The sequence below is a fragment of the Catharus ustulatus genome, chromosome 8 (assembly GCF_009819885.2).
Source record: "Catharus ustulatus isolate bCatUst1 chromosome 8, bCatUst1.pri.v2, whole genome shotgun sequence".
In the NCBI taxonomy this organism is placed as follows: Eukaryota; Metazoa; Chordata; class Aves; order Passeriformes; family Turdidae; genus Catharus; species Catharus ustulatus.
This window is the reverse complement of record NC_046228.1, coordinates 10564893-10580542: the sequence shown is the minus strand read 5'-3', so window position 1 is coordinate 10580542 and position 15650 is coordinate 10564893. Positions and strand designations below refer to the sequence as shown.

The window sequence follows — 15650 nt, the reverse complement described above, 5'->3', positions numbered from 1 at the left end:
CATTTGCAATTAACAGGGAGGAGACATCTCCTTGTTCCACACTGAAACGTTGACAGCGATTGACACCTTGAGGAGGCTCCTGCTCGAGTGGAAATTGCACACCTTGGGATCTGGGCTGTCAATCTGCTCAGCAGGGGAAGGGGTCAGAGGGGAGAAAAACAGCTATTTGGGCTTTCAAAAATGTTTCTCTTGCAATTCATTCTCCCCTTGAGTTTCTGTTCTAGTTAACAAATGGTGAAGCTGCCACACTTCTGATTTTCCACAGAGCTTCAGGAAAAGCTAAGACTGTTTCAGGAACAAAAAGCAATATCTGATATTCAAGTTCCCGTCACCATAACTTTATAGCAGCCAACAAAGATCATCTTATGGCAAAATATTGCCAAGATTAATTTTAAAACCACCTTCCTAGCTACATTCTCCATCTGAATGTGTCAGAAGCCAACATTTCTGTTCTGAGGAATTCAGGCAGGCTAATGCTTGGTTTCAGTACCAAGCGGGAAAGGCAAGATCATTAAATTTCCCATGAGTATCAGTAAATATTTTTCACCTGATAGTCAATAACACCAAAGCATTTACTTTCTATAATGTCAGAACACTAAAGATTAATTTCAAACACATAGAGAGCCTTTGAGACTACCCTCTGCCTTGCCTCCCTGCAGCACCTTCAGTGCCCAAAGAACTTCAGCTGAAATCCTTTGGTGATGCCCTCCGTGCAAATGAGGAGACTCAGCAAAGAGAAGACAGATGGAAACCAAATCTCTCCAGGACAGAAAAATACAGCTTTGAATACACAGGGCCCAAAAATACAAAAAGTCCAATACCAGAAGTGAGGGTAAAGAGGACAGAGGAACAAGGAACTTTACATTTACTCTTACAGATTTGGTTTAGAAGATGTGTCCACCATGCTGTCATTATCATGGTGCCAAAGCAAGTCAATTGGCAAGATTTCTCACTACAGCTTGACACTATCAGAATGCAGACAATTTTGGTTGATATTTTACTGTAGAAAATGTCACTGAAAATGACATACCTCCAAGAAATTTTCTGATTTTGACTAACTGTATTTTCTAACAGAAAATTCTTCTGACAACTTTCTTCCCCCTGACAACTTTCTTTCCCCAAGTGGCTCTAATATTAGGATTTAATAACTTATGTGTCTCAGTGGTGTTTTCAATTTACTGACGTCATCTGTGCTGTGTAAACTCAACACAAAGGGTGAATATTTAAAACTATGTGTCATCTATCTTCTTCTGTCCTTGCTGTGCTACTGCATTCATTCCCCATCCTTCATTATACCATCTATTGCTACAATGAAATATTTTCATCTCCTAGCAGCTGCTACTGCATAATGTATTTCTGGATCATCTGAGTAGCTTGTTAGGAGGAAAATTTACTAATGAGTTAAAATTTAATTTGTCTTGTGTCATCCCAGTTCAGACATCAACCACACAATGCCATATATTTAAGCAGAAGCCCAAAATTACAGACATCTTTTCTCTTCTCTGAACTCTCTCCAGCAGCAATCTTCACATATGTCCTTATTTAAACAAAATGATCTCTATATAAAGGATTAAGTGCAGGTTTCCTGAGTAACATTTTATAATGAGATGCTGATTCTTTTGTACAATATTCTCTGCTCCTCATAAAATTTCTCAAAGTATTTCTTTCCCCTACTTGCTCATAAAAGTTTGTTTTTCACCAAAATTCACCTTGCCAAATGCAAGATTTCTCAGAAATTACTCTTTCTGCCTGGCCTTCCAATACCTCGGTGTCAGAAAGGAATAGAGATGGATTCTTCTGCTTGCCTCAAAGCAGTTCTTGGCTTAGATGAATACTGATTTATGTGAGTGGAAAAGGCACAGACTCCACATTTCTCCTCAACTACTTCATCCTGAGAGGGTGCCAGATGCAATGGAGATAGGAGATATGGAAAGGATAGAGCAAGGCAGGCAATGAAATTTTCTTCTCTTTGTGCATTTCTCTTTCAGCCTGACAGGAACACTGGTGATCTCTTAAGTCTTTTTGGAAGGACCTTTGGAAAGTAGTTTGGGGTTTGTTTTCTTATTTCACTTTAAAGCCATCCCTCAGATAAGCCTGCCTAAGAACGTGAATAGCACTGAAGAAAATTGGTGCTGCTGTACCCAGGACAGACACTGACAGCAATCTAAAAAGGACATGCTTAGCCATCAAAGCACAGGCAGATAATCCTGAGCACAAACATTTCCTGGAAATATTTGTAGCACTTAACATCACCTTAGAAGTTCTAGGAAACATCAGAATTACTTTGGTTAATGCTGCTTTAAAAGAAATGTAATGTTCACTTGCACTGAAGCAGTATTTCACCTCCACTGTTTGCTGTGGTGAAAACACAGTGGAATAAAACTACCAAGACAGATCTGCTTCCCAAGGAGGGCTGGAAGGGACCAACACCCAAACAGGGCAGGACAGCAGCACAAAACAATTCTGCTTGGGACAAAACTAAAAGGAGATATTGAGAAGCAAGTGAGAAGCACCAGAAACATTCAATTTCTTTCTGAAAACAGATGAGACCAACCATCAGGATGAATGTTGTTTGCTTCAGTGCATCCTGTGTGTATCTATACCTTGTGTACAGACAAGCACTGCATCCTTGTGCCTGCACATGTCCAGCTGGCAGGCAGGGAGGGATAGGCAGGTGGACACAGCAGGACCACCCCCCTCATGCTGCAGGCTCCAGGTGTTGCCCTCTGCCAGCAGAGTTCCTCCTGCTGGCCCTGCAGCCCCCTGCTGCCCACACCTGCAGGATCCTGCTCAGTTGCTGCCCGAGGAGCTGTGTCTGACAGCCCCAGTGCAGGCTGCCCTGTCCATCACGACAGAGATTAGGGTTGTGCTCACCCTTCATTAATAAACACTTGCCTTCCCCAGCCCTTCTGCAGCACGGGGAAGCATCAGCACCCGCACACCTACACACAGGTGTGTGCAGCTCTCTCCTCGTGTGTTTACTGTTTATCCTTTTTGTCAGGAATCACACTCAGAGTGTGTTGCTGTCTGAGCTGTCACTGCCTGTCACATTACAATGACGATGGCTGCTTTCAGAAGCCAGTTCAGGTTGTTTAATCATCACTTCCCTCCAAGCTGTCCATCACAGGGTGGTCTCCAGGCAACAGCATCAACAGACAGGGCTGTGGGTGGCTGATGAGGAGGAGGAGGAGGATGCAGCACACATTTGCAGGGAGGAAGAACTCACGTTCCCATGGGAGAGGGAGCCATGGGAGCTGCTGAATCTCTCTCTATCTGATGGGATCCCAGCCTGCAGCATCATGAAAGTAACAGGGATTTCAGCCATTGCTGAACCTAGTGTTTAGGAGGGAAAAAATGATGCCAGGAGCCTGGTGGAGCCTGGTGCATGGCACAGGAGTGCAGAGCTGGGCCTCCTTTCCTCAGCTCTCGTAGAGGTCCATGGTCCAACTCCCTCCATCACAGCTGGGATGGCAGGGCCCTGCCATCATGCCCTGGCCACAGGCACAGGCACAGACTGGAGTATCAAACAGCTGGAATCAACCACATTCACTCCTTTAGCAACTTTAAAATTAATTATTTTGGAGTGGATGACAAGTTTCTGGAGAAAAAAGAAAGATAACATGTCATCTTAAAAAAAGTTGAAAATAAAATGGAAGGAAACACCAAACTGGAAGCTTTTCATGCAAAAGATGAGCTGGAGAATATTTTCATTTATTTTTGTTTCCTTTTTTGTTTTCAGGGATACAGAATTAAACAGTCATTTGTTACTGAAACAAACACACAGATCTGCATCAAAGCATCCTTCAGCTACAATATCCTAAATATTTACTGCTAAACTTCATCAGCTCATCTGTAATGACACGAGGTCACTGGATCCAGATCTATGTAGACCAGATCTGTTCTCTTCCCATCTCTAGCCCAGGTTCTGTCACTCTTCATATACTGAGGGGTATGTGGGAACATGAGCACAGATGGAGAAGGGGTAGTGCAGTCTCTCCCCATGGTCCAGTTCTCAGCCAGAGTAACATCTCAGGGAACAATCACTCCCCAGACTTCTCTAACATGGTAGCATTTCACCATGGACCTGTGCATTTTGAAAATTAAGTTCAATGCATCTCCTGTTTTGCTGGTGCATCTCTTAATAAACTCTTTAATCTGCACTATTGAAAAAAAAAATTTAAAAAAACCAAAAAAAACACCCAAAAAAACTATTCTAAAGTTTCAATCAAGGTAAGATCTCACTTTTATTTGCAGATAACTATTTCCAAAATTTGAATATGATTCCAATAATGATTAATTTCAAGATTTTATCTTTCATCTACAGGAATGTATTTTTTAATTGGAAAACTGAATTGAAAGCAATGGAAAGCAAACTAATTTTCTGTATCATGTTCTTTTGCATATAGAGCTTGATATTCAGCATAAATATTACTTTTACACCAGAAAAATGTATTTACACTTACCTATAAGTAAATGCTTAATAACGTTCTCAAGTGCTTATTTGAATATTCAATGCAATTCACTTTTCCTATGTGTGTTTTCAGAAAATATTCAGTGAAAGGTACTGGCACCATTTTTGACCAAGAAAGGGCACATTAAGCTGTTTCTTTACAGAAAGATTTAAACTGACCCAGTGACACACACGGTAAGGGAGCATATGACTTCTTTCATCTACTGAAATTATACTTCGTTGTTAAAAGAAAAAATTTCCTGGCAAAGTCCAAACGATTAAATGGCATCCATTCCCACATTAGTGAGGAATTTCTCACTGCTTTCTGAATTAGGAACTTTATGATTACTTCATCTCCCCATAAAAAAAGTGAAACTGAGAAAATCACATAATGAGTGGGGACAATTTATGGAGATAAAAACATGCCTACATTTGTTATATAAAATATTTCCCTTGAATTATTTTCTCCACCTTAAATTTGGTGGGGGAGGTAAGAATGGGCAGGGGGAGAAGAGAAACATTTGAGAAAAGACATGGGGTATCTCTGTTGGGTTATCTATATAGCCTGAGGTTTTCTAAAGAGCTTTTCACTTCCTCCTGAAGAAGTGCATGGAAATTATCTGCAAGAGCCCATGGCACTGCTGCCCTTCCATGATCACCAGCAAAGGTGATCTCAAACCTCATGCAGGTAGGATGTGAGCACTGACACGGGGTTGGGAGCTGCTGCTGTGAGTTCCCAAGAGCTTCCCATTTGTAGGGAAACAGTTTCCATCCCAAAAGCCCACACAAGATGAAGGGGCTATCCCTGAGTTTCCCCCACAGGAAAAATCACAAGGTTCTCCCTCGACCTTCCTGCCCCTGCAGCAGCAGTTCTGCCCCAGACAGGGCAGGAGGAGAACGCACTGGAGTCCTGTCCCAGTTTGGGGGGGCTTGCATTGACATCCCCCACAGCTGGGGTTGAAAAATGTGCAGCTTCCCTCCTGCTTCCATCGACACCTCCACCTGTTTCCTCAAGCTCCTGCCCACCCTGTCCCACACCAGGGCACTCAGCACAGCTGACCTGAGCACGTCCCTGCAGGGCAGCACAGGGCAGTCCAGAGGCAGCTCCAACAGCCACTGCAGGCACAGGAGAACATCCCTTCCCCCTGAGGGACACGATGGGAGGTTAAATTAAGTTCTTACAGACCCTCTAAAAGGAAGGAATTACATTTTAGGACATATCTTAAAATATCCTGTTCCTTCTGAAAGTACTTTTCTTTTATGTCCCCCAAGGAGAGAAAGTACAGTACTAAGTAAAAGTGTTATTGTGTTACCAGCACTGAGAATTAGGGATTAAGGGCTCTTACGTTTACTGTTGTTTGATTTAAGACAGAGCCAAAAAAAATTCCAAGTGGCACAAAAATCATTTTACTGCATCAACTTTTATATGCATTTAAAATTCCAAAATAATTACTCTATCACCCAGTGCTGCCATTTGAATTGGAATCAAGGTCCATTTTCATTTAACACAGAAATGTCAATTAGTGCTGTGGGAGTCATTGATTTTTTGGTTTGCTGGCCAGGTATAAAAAAATAATTGAGGGGAAAAAAGCACCTTGTGTCAGTCTTAATTTTTTTTCCTCCTTGGAAATGTAAACCTGAATGCAGCTTTGCATCTGGATGAACAGGGTCCAGTACACAAAGCTTTTAAGATAACAGCAGTTACCTAAATATAGGCAAGAACAGTTTGAGATGCTCTGCAATTCCCATAGCTGGACATTGGTAGGACACAGTTCCCACAGGATGCCCTCACCCTGTGAAGCAGCAGCCAGAGGTAATGCCATCTCAGGTGGCACCAGATGCCTCTGTCCTGCATACTGAATCAAGGTTTTTTCATCATTGGATCAGTTTTAAATATAGAATATAAGAATTGGAAATCTGTTCCAAAAATGCTGCCTGATTCAAAACAAAACAATGTTGCATTTAAACTTTCACGATTTGGGCTGGCTGAGGGCTATTTCTCAGGAGCCTTTGAATCAAAGGAAACTCACTGAACCTACAAAATGCTCTGGCCAAGCTACAACAGCATTTTCCAGAGAAAGAGGTCTTTAATGGGGCAGGTTCATTTGCCTCACTGGAGCTCTGCACAACACAAGGGCTGTGTTCACTCTGATACAGTATGAAAGGCCCAGAGGATGTGAGATTGTCCAAGGCCAACACTGACCTTGCAGCCCTTCCCATGTAAAGCTGTGACACAACTGAATGGCTCTCTAACCCCCCCAGAATGAATTAAGGACTCCTGACCTCCTTGCTTCTCCCTCTGGACTGACTCCACCATGGTCGCCAGGTTAGGGAAATACAAAGGGTTTATCTGAAGCCAGGAGGAAAGGGAGAAACCCATTTTCTATTACAAAGTACTGTATTAAGAAGATGGAAAGCTATAACCCGATTGCTTTACAGAGTTTATAGCCCCTCGATATTGCATGAATGCCAGTTGCAACTGTCAGAGCTCTTCCATTATTCTCCTTAATCTCCCCTTGTGATGGGATTTGCATATCCCACCTGTCAGTGGCAGAAGCTCCTCACCACCTCCCAAACTCTTTCAGAGACCAGCATCACACAATGACAAGCCTTTCTTCTAGTCCTCACAGATTCTCTTTCACTTTCTGCTTTCTCTCAGAGCAGGGCTCTTCTTATTAACAATTTCCCATGTATCCTATTTCATATTCTGTATATGAAAAGCCTGTGTTTTATCCAGTCAAGAAATAGATTTAGTGATGGACTGCAACACAGAAGAAAGAAAGACTATGGTTGCTGAATCATTTTTCTGAAAAATCAAACACACACACACATGCAAGAAAATAAATACCAAAAAAGCCCTCTGGTTAAAGGAATAAAGTCCTACTCAGTTACAGGAAATTTAGAGGAGATTCCATATCTAGAATGGATGTGAAGTATTTTATTATCCAACATTACTAAATATAATCAAGAAGACAAAAATTTGAAAGAAGGGACTTTTAGCAATATTTTAATTTGATTTGATTTTTTTTCCTGGTTTAAATTCCCATTTTTGTTTCCTCAGGTTTTATTCAGCCCTTCCAAAATATATTCTCAGTAGCTCTAGCAAGAGATTAGCCTGAAACAATCTCAGCATCCGGTGCATTATACTCTTAATACTATTATATATTCTTGTAGTGTGGAAATAATACAGACTCCGTCTCACTGAATTATATTAATGCCAACATCCTCCTTGCATGAGTCTTTTTTGGGAGCTGTTTTCAGCACCCCAGGAATCAATCTCAATACAAAGAAACTGACACTGGGGTCATTCCCCACCCTGGGTCTCTCTGAGATCTGGCTCTGGGCTCCACATCCATATTCATTACCTTAAAATCCCTCCTTTATAGGGAGCCACGGGAGGAAGGGAGCATGGGCTATCACAGCATCATAAAACAAAATGCTGGTCACTCATGGGATGATCCTGGCACCCCTGAGAGTTTTACTTTGGAGCCACAGCTCTGCCAGCAAGAGAAAGGCAGAGGCTGTCATACACATCCCCTTGCATGAACATGGCATTTGGGCAAAGTCTCCAAGTGAGATGCAAAAAAAAACCATTTTGGTTATGGTCCCCCATTCTGGACTGAACAGAACACTGGCAATTTAAGGTACTTTGGCCTTTACTGCCTCACTTGTGAAAAAGAATGTGTTTGTTATCAACTTCATTCATCAAAAGCAAAAATCAAATTCAAATTCGAGTTCTCAGGAACCTGACTCCTCTAGAAATTCAGAGTTCACCCTCCACAACCTCTTGTACAAGCAGATACAGAAAGAAGAGTGCTTGCTTGATTTAGCAAACCAGGGGCTGAAAGGGAATATCATCACTGCCTGTAAAATAATTCCATGGAATGTAAGTGCCAGGGAGGGAAAATGAATTAAAAGGAACAAACACAAGTGGAAGAAAAAATTAATCTAAATTGCCCAATGGCAACATTAGAACAGAAATCAGAGATGTTTCCAACAGTCAGGAGAAAAAGGCTTGGAACAGCTACCCAAAAAGGATGAAGGCAGTAGAAGGGTGAAGAATAGAACTGTGATGGACCCCCAGCTGTTTGTACATGTTTGTAGTTTGATCAGTCATGGCTGTTGGATGCAGTACTATGTGCCATTCTTGAAATTCCTCATTTACAAAGTAGGTCTGAACACTTCAGCTGAAAATCCAACAACAGTTTATTCACAATTACCTTGTCCAGGACGAAATACAGTGTACTGGAAATATATAGGTGCACTGTTATTCTGCCTTACTGTGCCCTGGTTGTCCTGTCAGTAACATTAAGTAACATCTCACAAGCAATACCTAATGCAGAGTCTCATCTTGCCTAAAAGCTCTCCCACAAGAAACCTAACTCTTCCCCTGCTGTCTGGTGTAATCACCTGACAAGAGCAATGATTTCCTTGCAGGCTTCATCCTGCACTGGATCCTTGAGCTGTATCGATCTTCTGCTGTGAATGGAATATAAAACCTGTCTGACCATGGTTGTTTTGCATCTACTCCCAGCTCCACCACCGTCTCCATCAGTCTGCTGAGGATCTGCTGCTGTAGAGGATGCACAGAAGCTCAGCTTTGTCCTTCTAACCATGTAAATCACATCAGCTTGAACCAGCTGTTTAAAAGTATCATGCTCAAGTAAAAGCCAATCCCCAGATACAAAGCCAAGTACATGCTCAAATTCTTTGCCACAGAGTTTGAGATCTACACCAACATCCAGGAGAGCACTTTGTCCAGTGCAAGGCAACAGTAAACTGCTATTATAATAAATGACTGTGAAACCCATGCTGCTTTCCTTCACAGCACCACATTAAAGCACCAGCTGTAGCACCAAGGTACTCACTCAATCTCCCTTACCTTTCAACCTCCTCCAACTTTTTTCCTCTTTCTCCAGAATACTTTCAAATTAACAAATAAGGCACTGATCTTGCTCCAAGCCAGCTTCGGACAGAACATTTTTTTGTAAGCTCTGAAAAGCATCTCTATCCGAAAAGCTCATTATGGACATCACCCAGAGACTTGCTTCTCTCCATTAGAACCAGGTCTCTCTTTTAGTTCCACACATAAATCTCTGCTAGCTCTTTTCCCCTAGTCTATAGCATTGCCTTAAGGGAGCTATAGAGATTCCAAACCTACAGTGTCAGGATACACTGCATCAGCAACACGTTTGTTATCTCCATGAGCTAGGAAACCTGCCAACTTCCACACCATTGATGACATTTCTCAGAGGTGCAAAAAGGCAGGAGATCTCACTTGTGTATCTTGTAGCAGAGATTTGAGAAAAATTTCAGGTCATATGATATTTTACTCCAGTTTTATAGGGGCCAGTGGAAAGATGCTCAGGATGTATCAATGCAGGTAAGTATACTGCCAGGACCCATTTACAGACTCAACAGTCCAAGTTCTTATATTATTGTCAGAATGATTTCATGCATGGTGCTGGCTTGGGCTAGTTAACACCTTGGAACATCCCAGACAGTCTGGCACTCAGTGCAACCAAAACCTTTTCCAGTACCCACTTTTGCTGCAGCCACTATTCTCTGTCCTGCAGACTGAAAGAGTTCAGGATTGTGGAGATGCAGGACAGCTTTGTGTGGCTTCACCTCCACAGGAGTCAGAGAAAGCCTGAGGCCCACCTGGATTTTAATACAACACTGGATACACTCCTGATTTCATCCTCATCAGTCACTTGACAAGCCAGGCTTGCTACACCTATGCTCTCCTCTGGGGAACTCCTGCTGAACAGGAGAGATTAGAGAATATGTGAACTGTGTTGCTACAGATGAGCAGAGCATGCTCCAAGTGTCTGGATATGAATGTGGATCTGGAGAGCAAGCTGTCCAGGGAGTACTTAAAATCAAGGGCCAAGATAAGCACTGGTCTAAAACAATTTATGTTGATGGAGTTAAACTTGGACAACTTGTACTATTATTTATTATTCTTGCTGTACCTGTGGCTTAGCATACAGCAAATTCAGAGCAAAATGCCATCAGTTTAGTGGTGTACACACTCAATACAAAATCACAGCCAAGCCTGAGAGAAGGTGCAAACACCCAGAACAATCCCATGCAGAAATCAGTTCTTTCTCTTCCACAGCAGATTTGCAATTATATCCCCACCACTACCAAAATAAGGGTACAAGGAACCACAGTGAGGATGATAGGATAAGGTTCTGCTCAATACAAAAACTTGATGGTGACAATACTTCTAATTTTACAGTTTTCCCACCTAACAGGATTTCAAATATTTTGAGCTTTACTTTTGTTTTTTCCTTTACTCACACAGATACTGTGAAGTATGATCTTCTTCACACTGCCCCTCTGTCTGGGAAAAGGCAAAAGTTGTTTGACAGCAGCACTTCCAGAGCACGTAAGAATGAAAACGAGAAGAGGTGTGTTGCATCCCTGTGCCACAGCATGGAAACTCCAGCAGGAAGCCAGCAGCTGCTGCTCTTGGAGTGCAGACAGGGCACTGGGGTTACACAGCATCCTCACAAGCAGCACATGGAGATCTTCTGCAATCCCCATACAGGCAAAACTATGTGTGCTGTACCCTAAATGAAGTGTTTCACCCCAAGCCCATCCCACTCCCAACTCCATCACTGATGGGTATCCAAAACCTCCACACAGAGACCATTGGTCGGTGCCACTTTGGGCTTCCTCCAGAACACACAGCAATGCTTCAGCTGTGCCTGGACAAGCCTGTTGTGCACCCAAGTCCTGCTGGGGCCCAGCTGCAGTCAGTGTTGTGAGGGGGCTGCAAGCACAGCACGACACCGAGCAGCACTGCCAGAGCCCCCACAGTGAAGTGGGGGAGCAAAACATCCCTGTACACAATGTAACTCTTTGCATTGTAACATAACAGCCCTGTACACAATGCAACTCTTTGCATTGTAACGTAACATCCCTGCACACAATGCAACTCTTTGCATTGTAACGTAACATCCCTGCACACAATGCAACTCTTTGCATTGTAACATAACACCCCTGTACACAATGTAACTCTTTGCATTGTAACATAACATCCCTGTACATAATGCAACTCTCTGCATTGTAACATAACACCCCTGTACACAATGCAACTCTTTGCATTGTAACATAACATCCCTGTACATAATGCAACTCTCTGCATTGTAACATAACATCCCTGTACATAATGCAACTCTCTGCATTGTAACATAACATCCCTGTACATAATGCAACTCTTTGCATTGTAACATAACACCCCTGTACACAGTGCAACTCTTTGCATTGTAACATAACATCCCTGTACACAGTGCAACTCTCTGCATTGTAACATAACATCCCTGCACAACCTGCAGCTCTTTGGGAAAGACAGTTGCAAAATGTTTCCCCACATCTCCCTGAAAACGTGTGTACACCAACACACAGAGAAAGTAAATCAGTCCCTGACAACAACAGCCCACACCACCACAGTGGGCAGAAACACATACACAAATATATGTGTACCTAAACACATATATAACAATAGATGTGTCTTGAAAAATGTACAGGTGAAATATAATTGCAGTGGCAGATCAGAGAAACTGCTGCCTGCTGGATGACTTTTTATATCAGAATCTTCTTTCTCAGCAAATGGGTCACTTGAAACCAGTGTCAGCCTCAATTCAATTTGTGTGAACAGACCTGAGCTCCTACAAGGCACCCTCTGTTCACACAACTATTTAAGAATAGTTTAGCTGAGTTGTGAAGAAAGAAGAAAGTCCTTCAAAATGGAAATGACAACTATTCCCCTGTCAATTACTTGATTAAAAACTTCCTGATGAGACCATAAAACCATGTCCCAATTAACTAGGGCTGAACCCCACAGTGAGGTCCTTACGACATCCGCCGCAGTTCTAAATTGAGTAGCTCAGTACAATCTATACCAAAAGGAATTCATAATGACTAGACTATCATTTCAAAATGTTATCAGTCTCCTAGTACTAAAAGCTGAGAAGGAGGCCAAAGATTTCTGCCAAGCAGCGAGAAACCTTCTGGCATTACAGCTGCAGACTCCTTAGAGGAGAGCCTGAGTCCCCGTTCCTCCTGGGAGCTTGCATGGGCAACAGTCCCACAGTGGTGGCATCCCTTTCTCTCTCATTAGCATTCTGCTGGGTGTCTCTAAGAGGCAAAGTTGGGGAATCCGGACAGACAGATCCCTTCACTTCTGCTGCTCCACAAGCAGAGTTAAGGGCAGGCAGAAAGGCACTCCAAGCAATTCACCCTTGCCTTCCCTGGGTCTCAGCCCTCAGCTCCAGGTACCACGGCAGCAGAGGCTGGAGGGATACAGTGCCCAACTTAACTTTGATGTCATGACCAGGGCTTCAGCCTGGAAATCAGTTGCTTACTTCTCTGGCCAGTTTTATTCTGCTTGGCTCAAGTCAGAGGTGTTCCGGTGCTATCCCTGAGACACATGCAGGTTATGAGGAGGAAACAAGAACTCTCCTGTTTAACACCTCGGTGACAAGAGGCGAAAAGCAGCTCTATCCCCCTACACAGAGACACCTCAAAGTCCTGAAGCCCTCCAGCATCTCCACATCAGCAGAGCCTGAGGATGAGCCCTCGGACTGACGGGGGCCCCCACAGCTGGCAGGAGGAGGAGAAGCAGCAGCAGAGGGGTTTTCCCTGGGCATCCTTCCAGCTGCGCCTCCCAGGCTGCCCGCGAGGGTTTTCCTGGGGACAAGGCTGGGTGCGAAGGCGCATCCCCGACACAGACCCTTCCGCGGGCGGGGCAGCGCTGGACAACAGCGCTGGATCTGCTCGGGCCGAGGGGGCCGGGAGGGGGATGAGCTCAGCGGGCGGGCGGGTAGCGGAAAGTTTTTCTACTCCCGAAGAATGGCCCTTTTGAAGCCCTTCTGCCCCACTGCACACTGCTAAGCGAAGCCAATCCCCGGCGCCCGGAGGCGCAAAATCCCCTTCGAAGAAGAAAAACCCAGTACCCCCCACCCGCGATTACACACACACGGGGTGGGGGAAAGGAAAAAAAGGGGGAGAAGGGGCAATAAGGCAAGCACGGAGGAGCCGCCGCCGCCCGCGGTACTCACGCTGCTGTTGTGGCCGGACCAGTGCACCATGGCCTGGTTGTGCGCCGAGTCTCCGGCCAGGGCGAAGGTGGTGCTGGCCAGGCGCAGCTCCTCCAGCCCGAAGCGGGCGGCGCCGCCGTCCCCCGGCTCCCGCCCCGCGGCGCCGCCCGGGCCCGGCCCCGGCCCCGCCGAGCCCCGCGGGCTGCGGCCCCAGCGCCGCCGCTCCGAGCCCGCCCGGAGCGAGCCCGGCCCCACCGGGCCCTGCCGGGGTCGCTCCTCGGCCCGAGCCGCCGCTGCCGCTCGGGGACGGCGCTCCCCGGCCACTTTCTCCGGCTGCCTCGTCGCTCGCCGTGTCTCCCAGCCGCTGAATTTCGGCCCCGCGGGAGCAGGGGCGATGGTCGCTTGCAGCCCGGCATCGTCCTCTCGCCCTCTCTCACCTCCCTTCTCCCCGGGGAACATCCTTTGCTCCTTTTCTCCTCTGTCGGTCCTCAAGTGCATCAGTAATCCCTGCTGCGGCTGCTGCTGCGGCTGCAGCTGGGGACGGCAGGATCTGCAAGTTATTTCTGCGCTGCTAAAGCCGTAAGTGAGGAGGAAAAGCCATGTCCAGTACAGGAGAGCAACGTGCCAGCCTGGGTACCAGCCAGCAACTTTTTCCATCGCTGCCGACTGCTGATGAGAGCGAGGGAGAAGGAGCAGGGAGAGCGCAGGAGCGAGGGAGCCGGGCGCTGCCGACTCAGCCGCCGCGGGGTAAACACGGCGACAACTCCACGTAAAGTTTCAGACTCTTCTGTGCAAGATGCAGCCGAGGGGTAGAGGAGATTACTTCCTTCCCACCTCTTTTTTCCTCCTCTTATTTCCTTTTTCTTCTTTTGCACTTTTTCCTTTTGTCTCTTTTTCTTTCCCTCTTTTTTCTTTCTTTTTTTTTTCTTTTTTTTTTTTTTCTTTCCCCCAAGACTGGTGTCGCTGATCAGGCTTGTGATGGAAGGCAAAGCCACAACCACACGGGGGAGGAGCTGATTTGAAATCAGAGAGAGAGGGAGAGAGAGAGGAGCAAATCCTGGCTGGTGGTTTCTCCCGGCTGCCTCTGTGGAAGTCGCAGCTCGCTCCTCTCCCGCTCGCTCTCTCTCTGCTCCCTCTCCCTTCGCCGCTCCTGCATCACACTCCTCCCGCAGCCGCCCCGCAGGACGCCCCGTGCCTGTGTCGTGAGTGGCTGGTTGCTCACTCCCCCTCCCTCACACACGCTCCAAAGACGGACTTGCCCCAACTTTTAAACTCCTTTCATCCGATCCCTTCCTCCCCTGTGCTTCCCATCAGTTCAAGCCCCTAAAGCCTGCTGCCCAGCATTCTCAAACCTCCACACGTGGACTGGAAGCAGATGTGCAAAGTGAAGGAACAGTACATGCGTGTGTGTATAGTCTTCCCAGAGGAAATGTTTTAATTCGATTAATTAAGTGGCCTTAAATGTCTGAGCAGGCTCTGAATTAACCCTTTCTTTCTCCCTCCTCCCGTGACTGATGTAAGTGCACTGGAGTTGCTCAGAACAGGCACCTGGGCTTGCTTTCACAGAGGGAAAGTCGCATTGCTGCCCCTCTGCTCCCTCCTCCGCTTGTGCCTCACTGCACTGTCGTTTACAGTAGCTGCCGATGCTTAAATAAATCACTCATGCACGGCAGAGATGTACCACATAAATGCTGATGGAGACAGGGACAGGCTTTTGGAAATGAAATGACAGCACTTGGTGGAGAGGGAGATTCCCCTCCAGTGGTTTATCAGCAGAAAAAACCCTTTGCTGCTCTAGCTGTCTGTCAGGCTTTTAGGAGCAGGGATTTCTCCCCCAGGAGCTGTGCTCCTCTCTCTGTTTGTCCTCCCCACAGGGGGAGCAGAAGCGGTGGCCGGAGGAGATCACCAAACGCTGCCTGCAGAGGCTGGTGACAGGAGCTGCTGGTCCCTGGGCAAACAGCACTGGTGGTTGCTGCCTACACAGCAGGACAGGGCCCTGAGCTCTGACAGGCACTTCCAAATGCCCACATTAAAACTGGAGGGAATTAAAAGCTGTTCCACTGGAATTTTATTCCATCCCCATCTGCCTGCTCTCACTCATTCCCATTTGATTTACGGGAGAGTTTATTTTTTAATTAATATTTTTAACA

General features: G+C 45.6%; 1 protein-coding gene across 2 annotated transcripts in view; it reads right to left on the bottom strand.

Moving 5' to 3' along the window:
• SORCS1 (sortilin related VPS10 domain containing receptor 1) overlaps window positions 1-14917 on the bottom strand; it is a 265256-nt gene extending 250339 nt beyond the window's left edge. Inside the window, exon 1 of one of the 2 annotated variants that reach the window (XM_033065652.2) lies at window positions 13522-14917. In XM_033065652.2, coding sequence (XP_032921543.1) covers window positions 13522-14157 — 636 coding nt within the window. In that variant the 5' untranslated portion in view covers window positions 14158-14917. The remainder of the gene's footprint in view (window positions 1-13521) is intronic. The other variant, XM_033065653.1, reaches the window with a different exon arrangement.
• Between the last annotated feature and the right edge of the window lie 733 nt (window positions 14918-15650).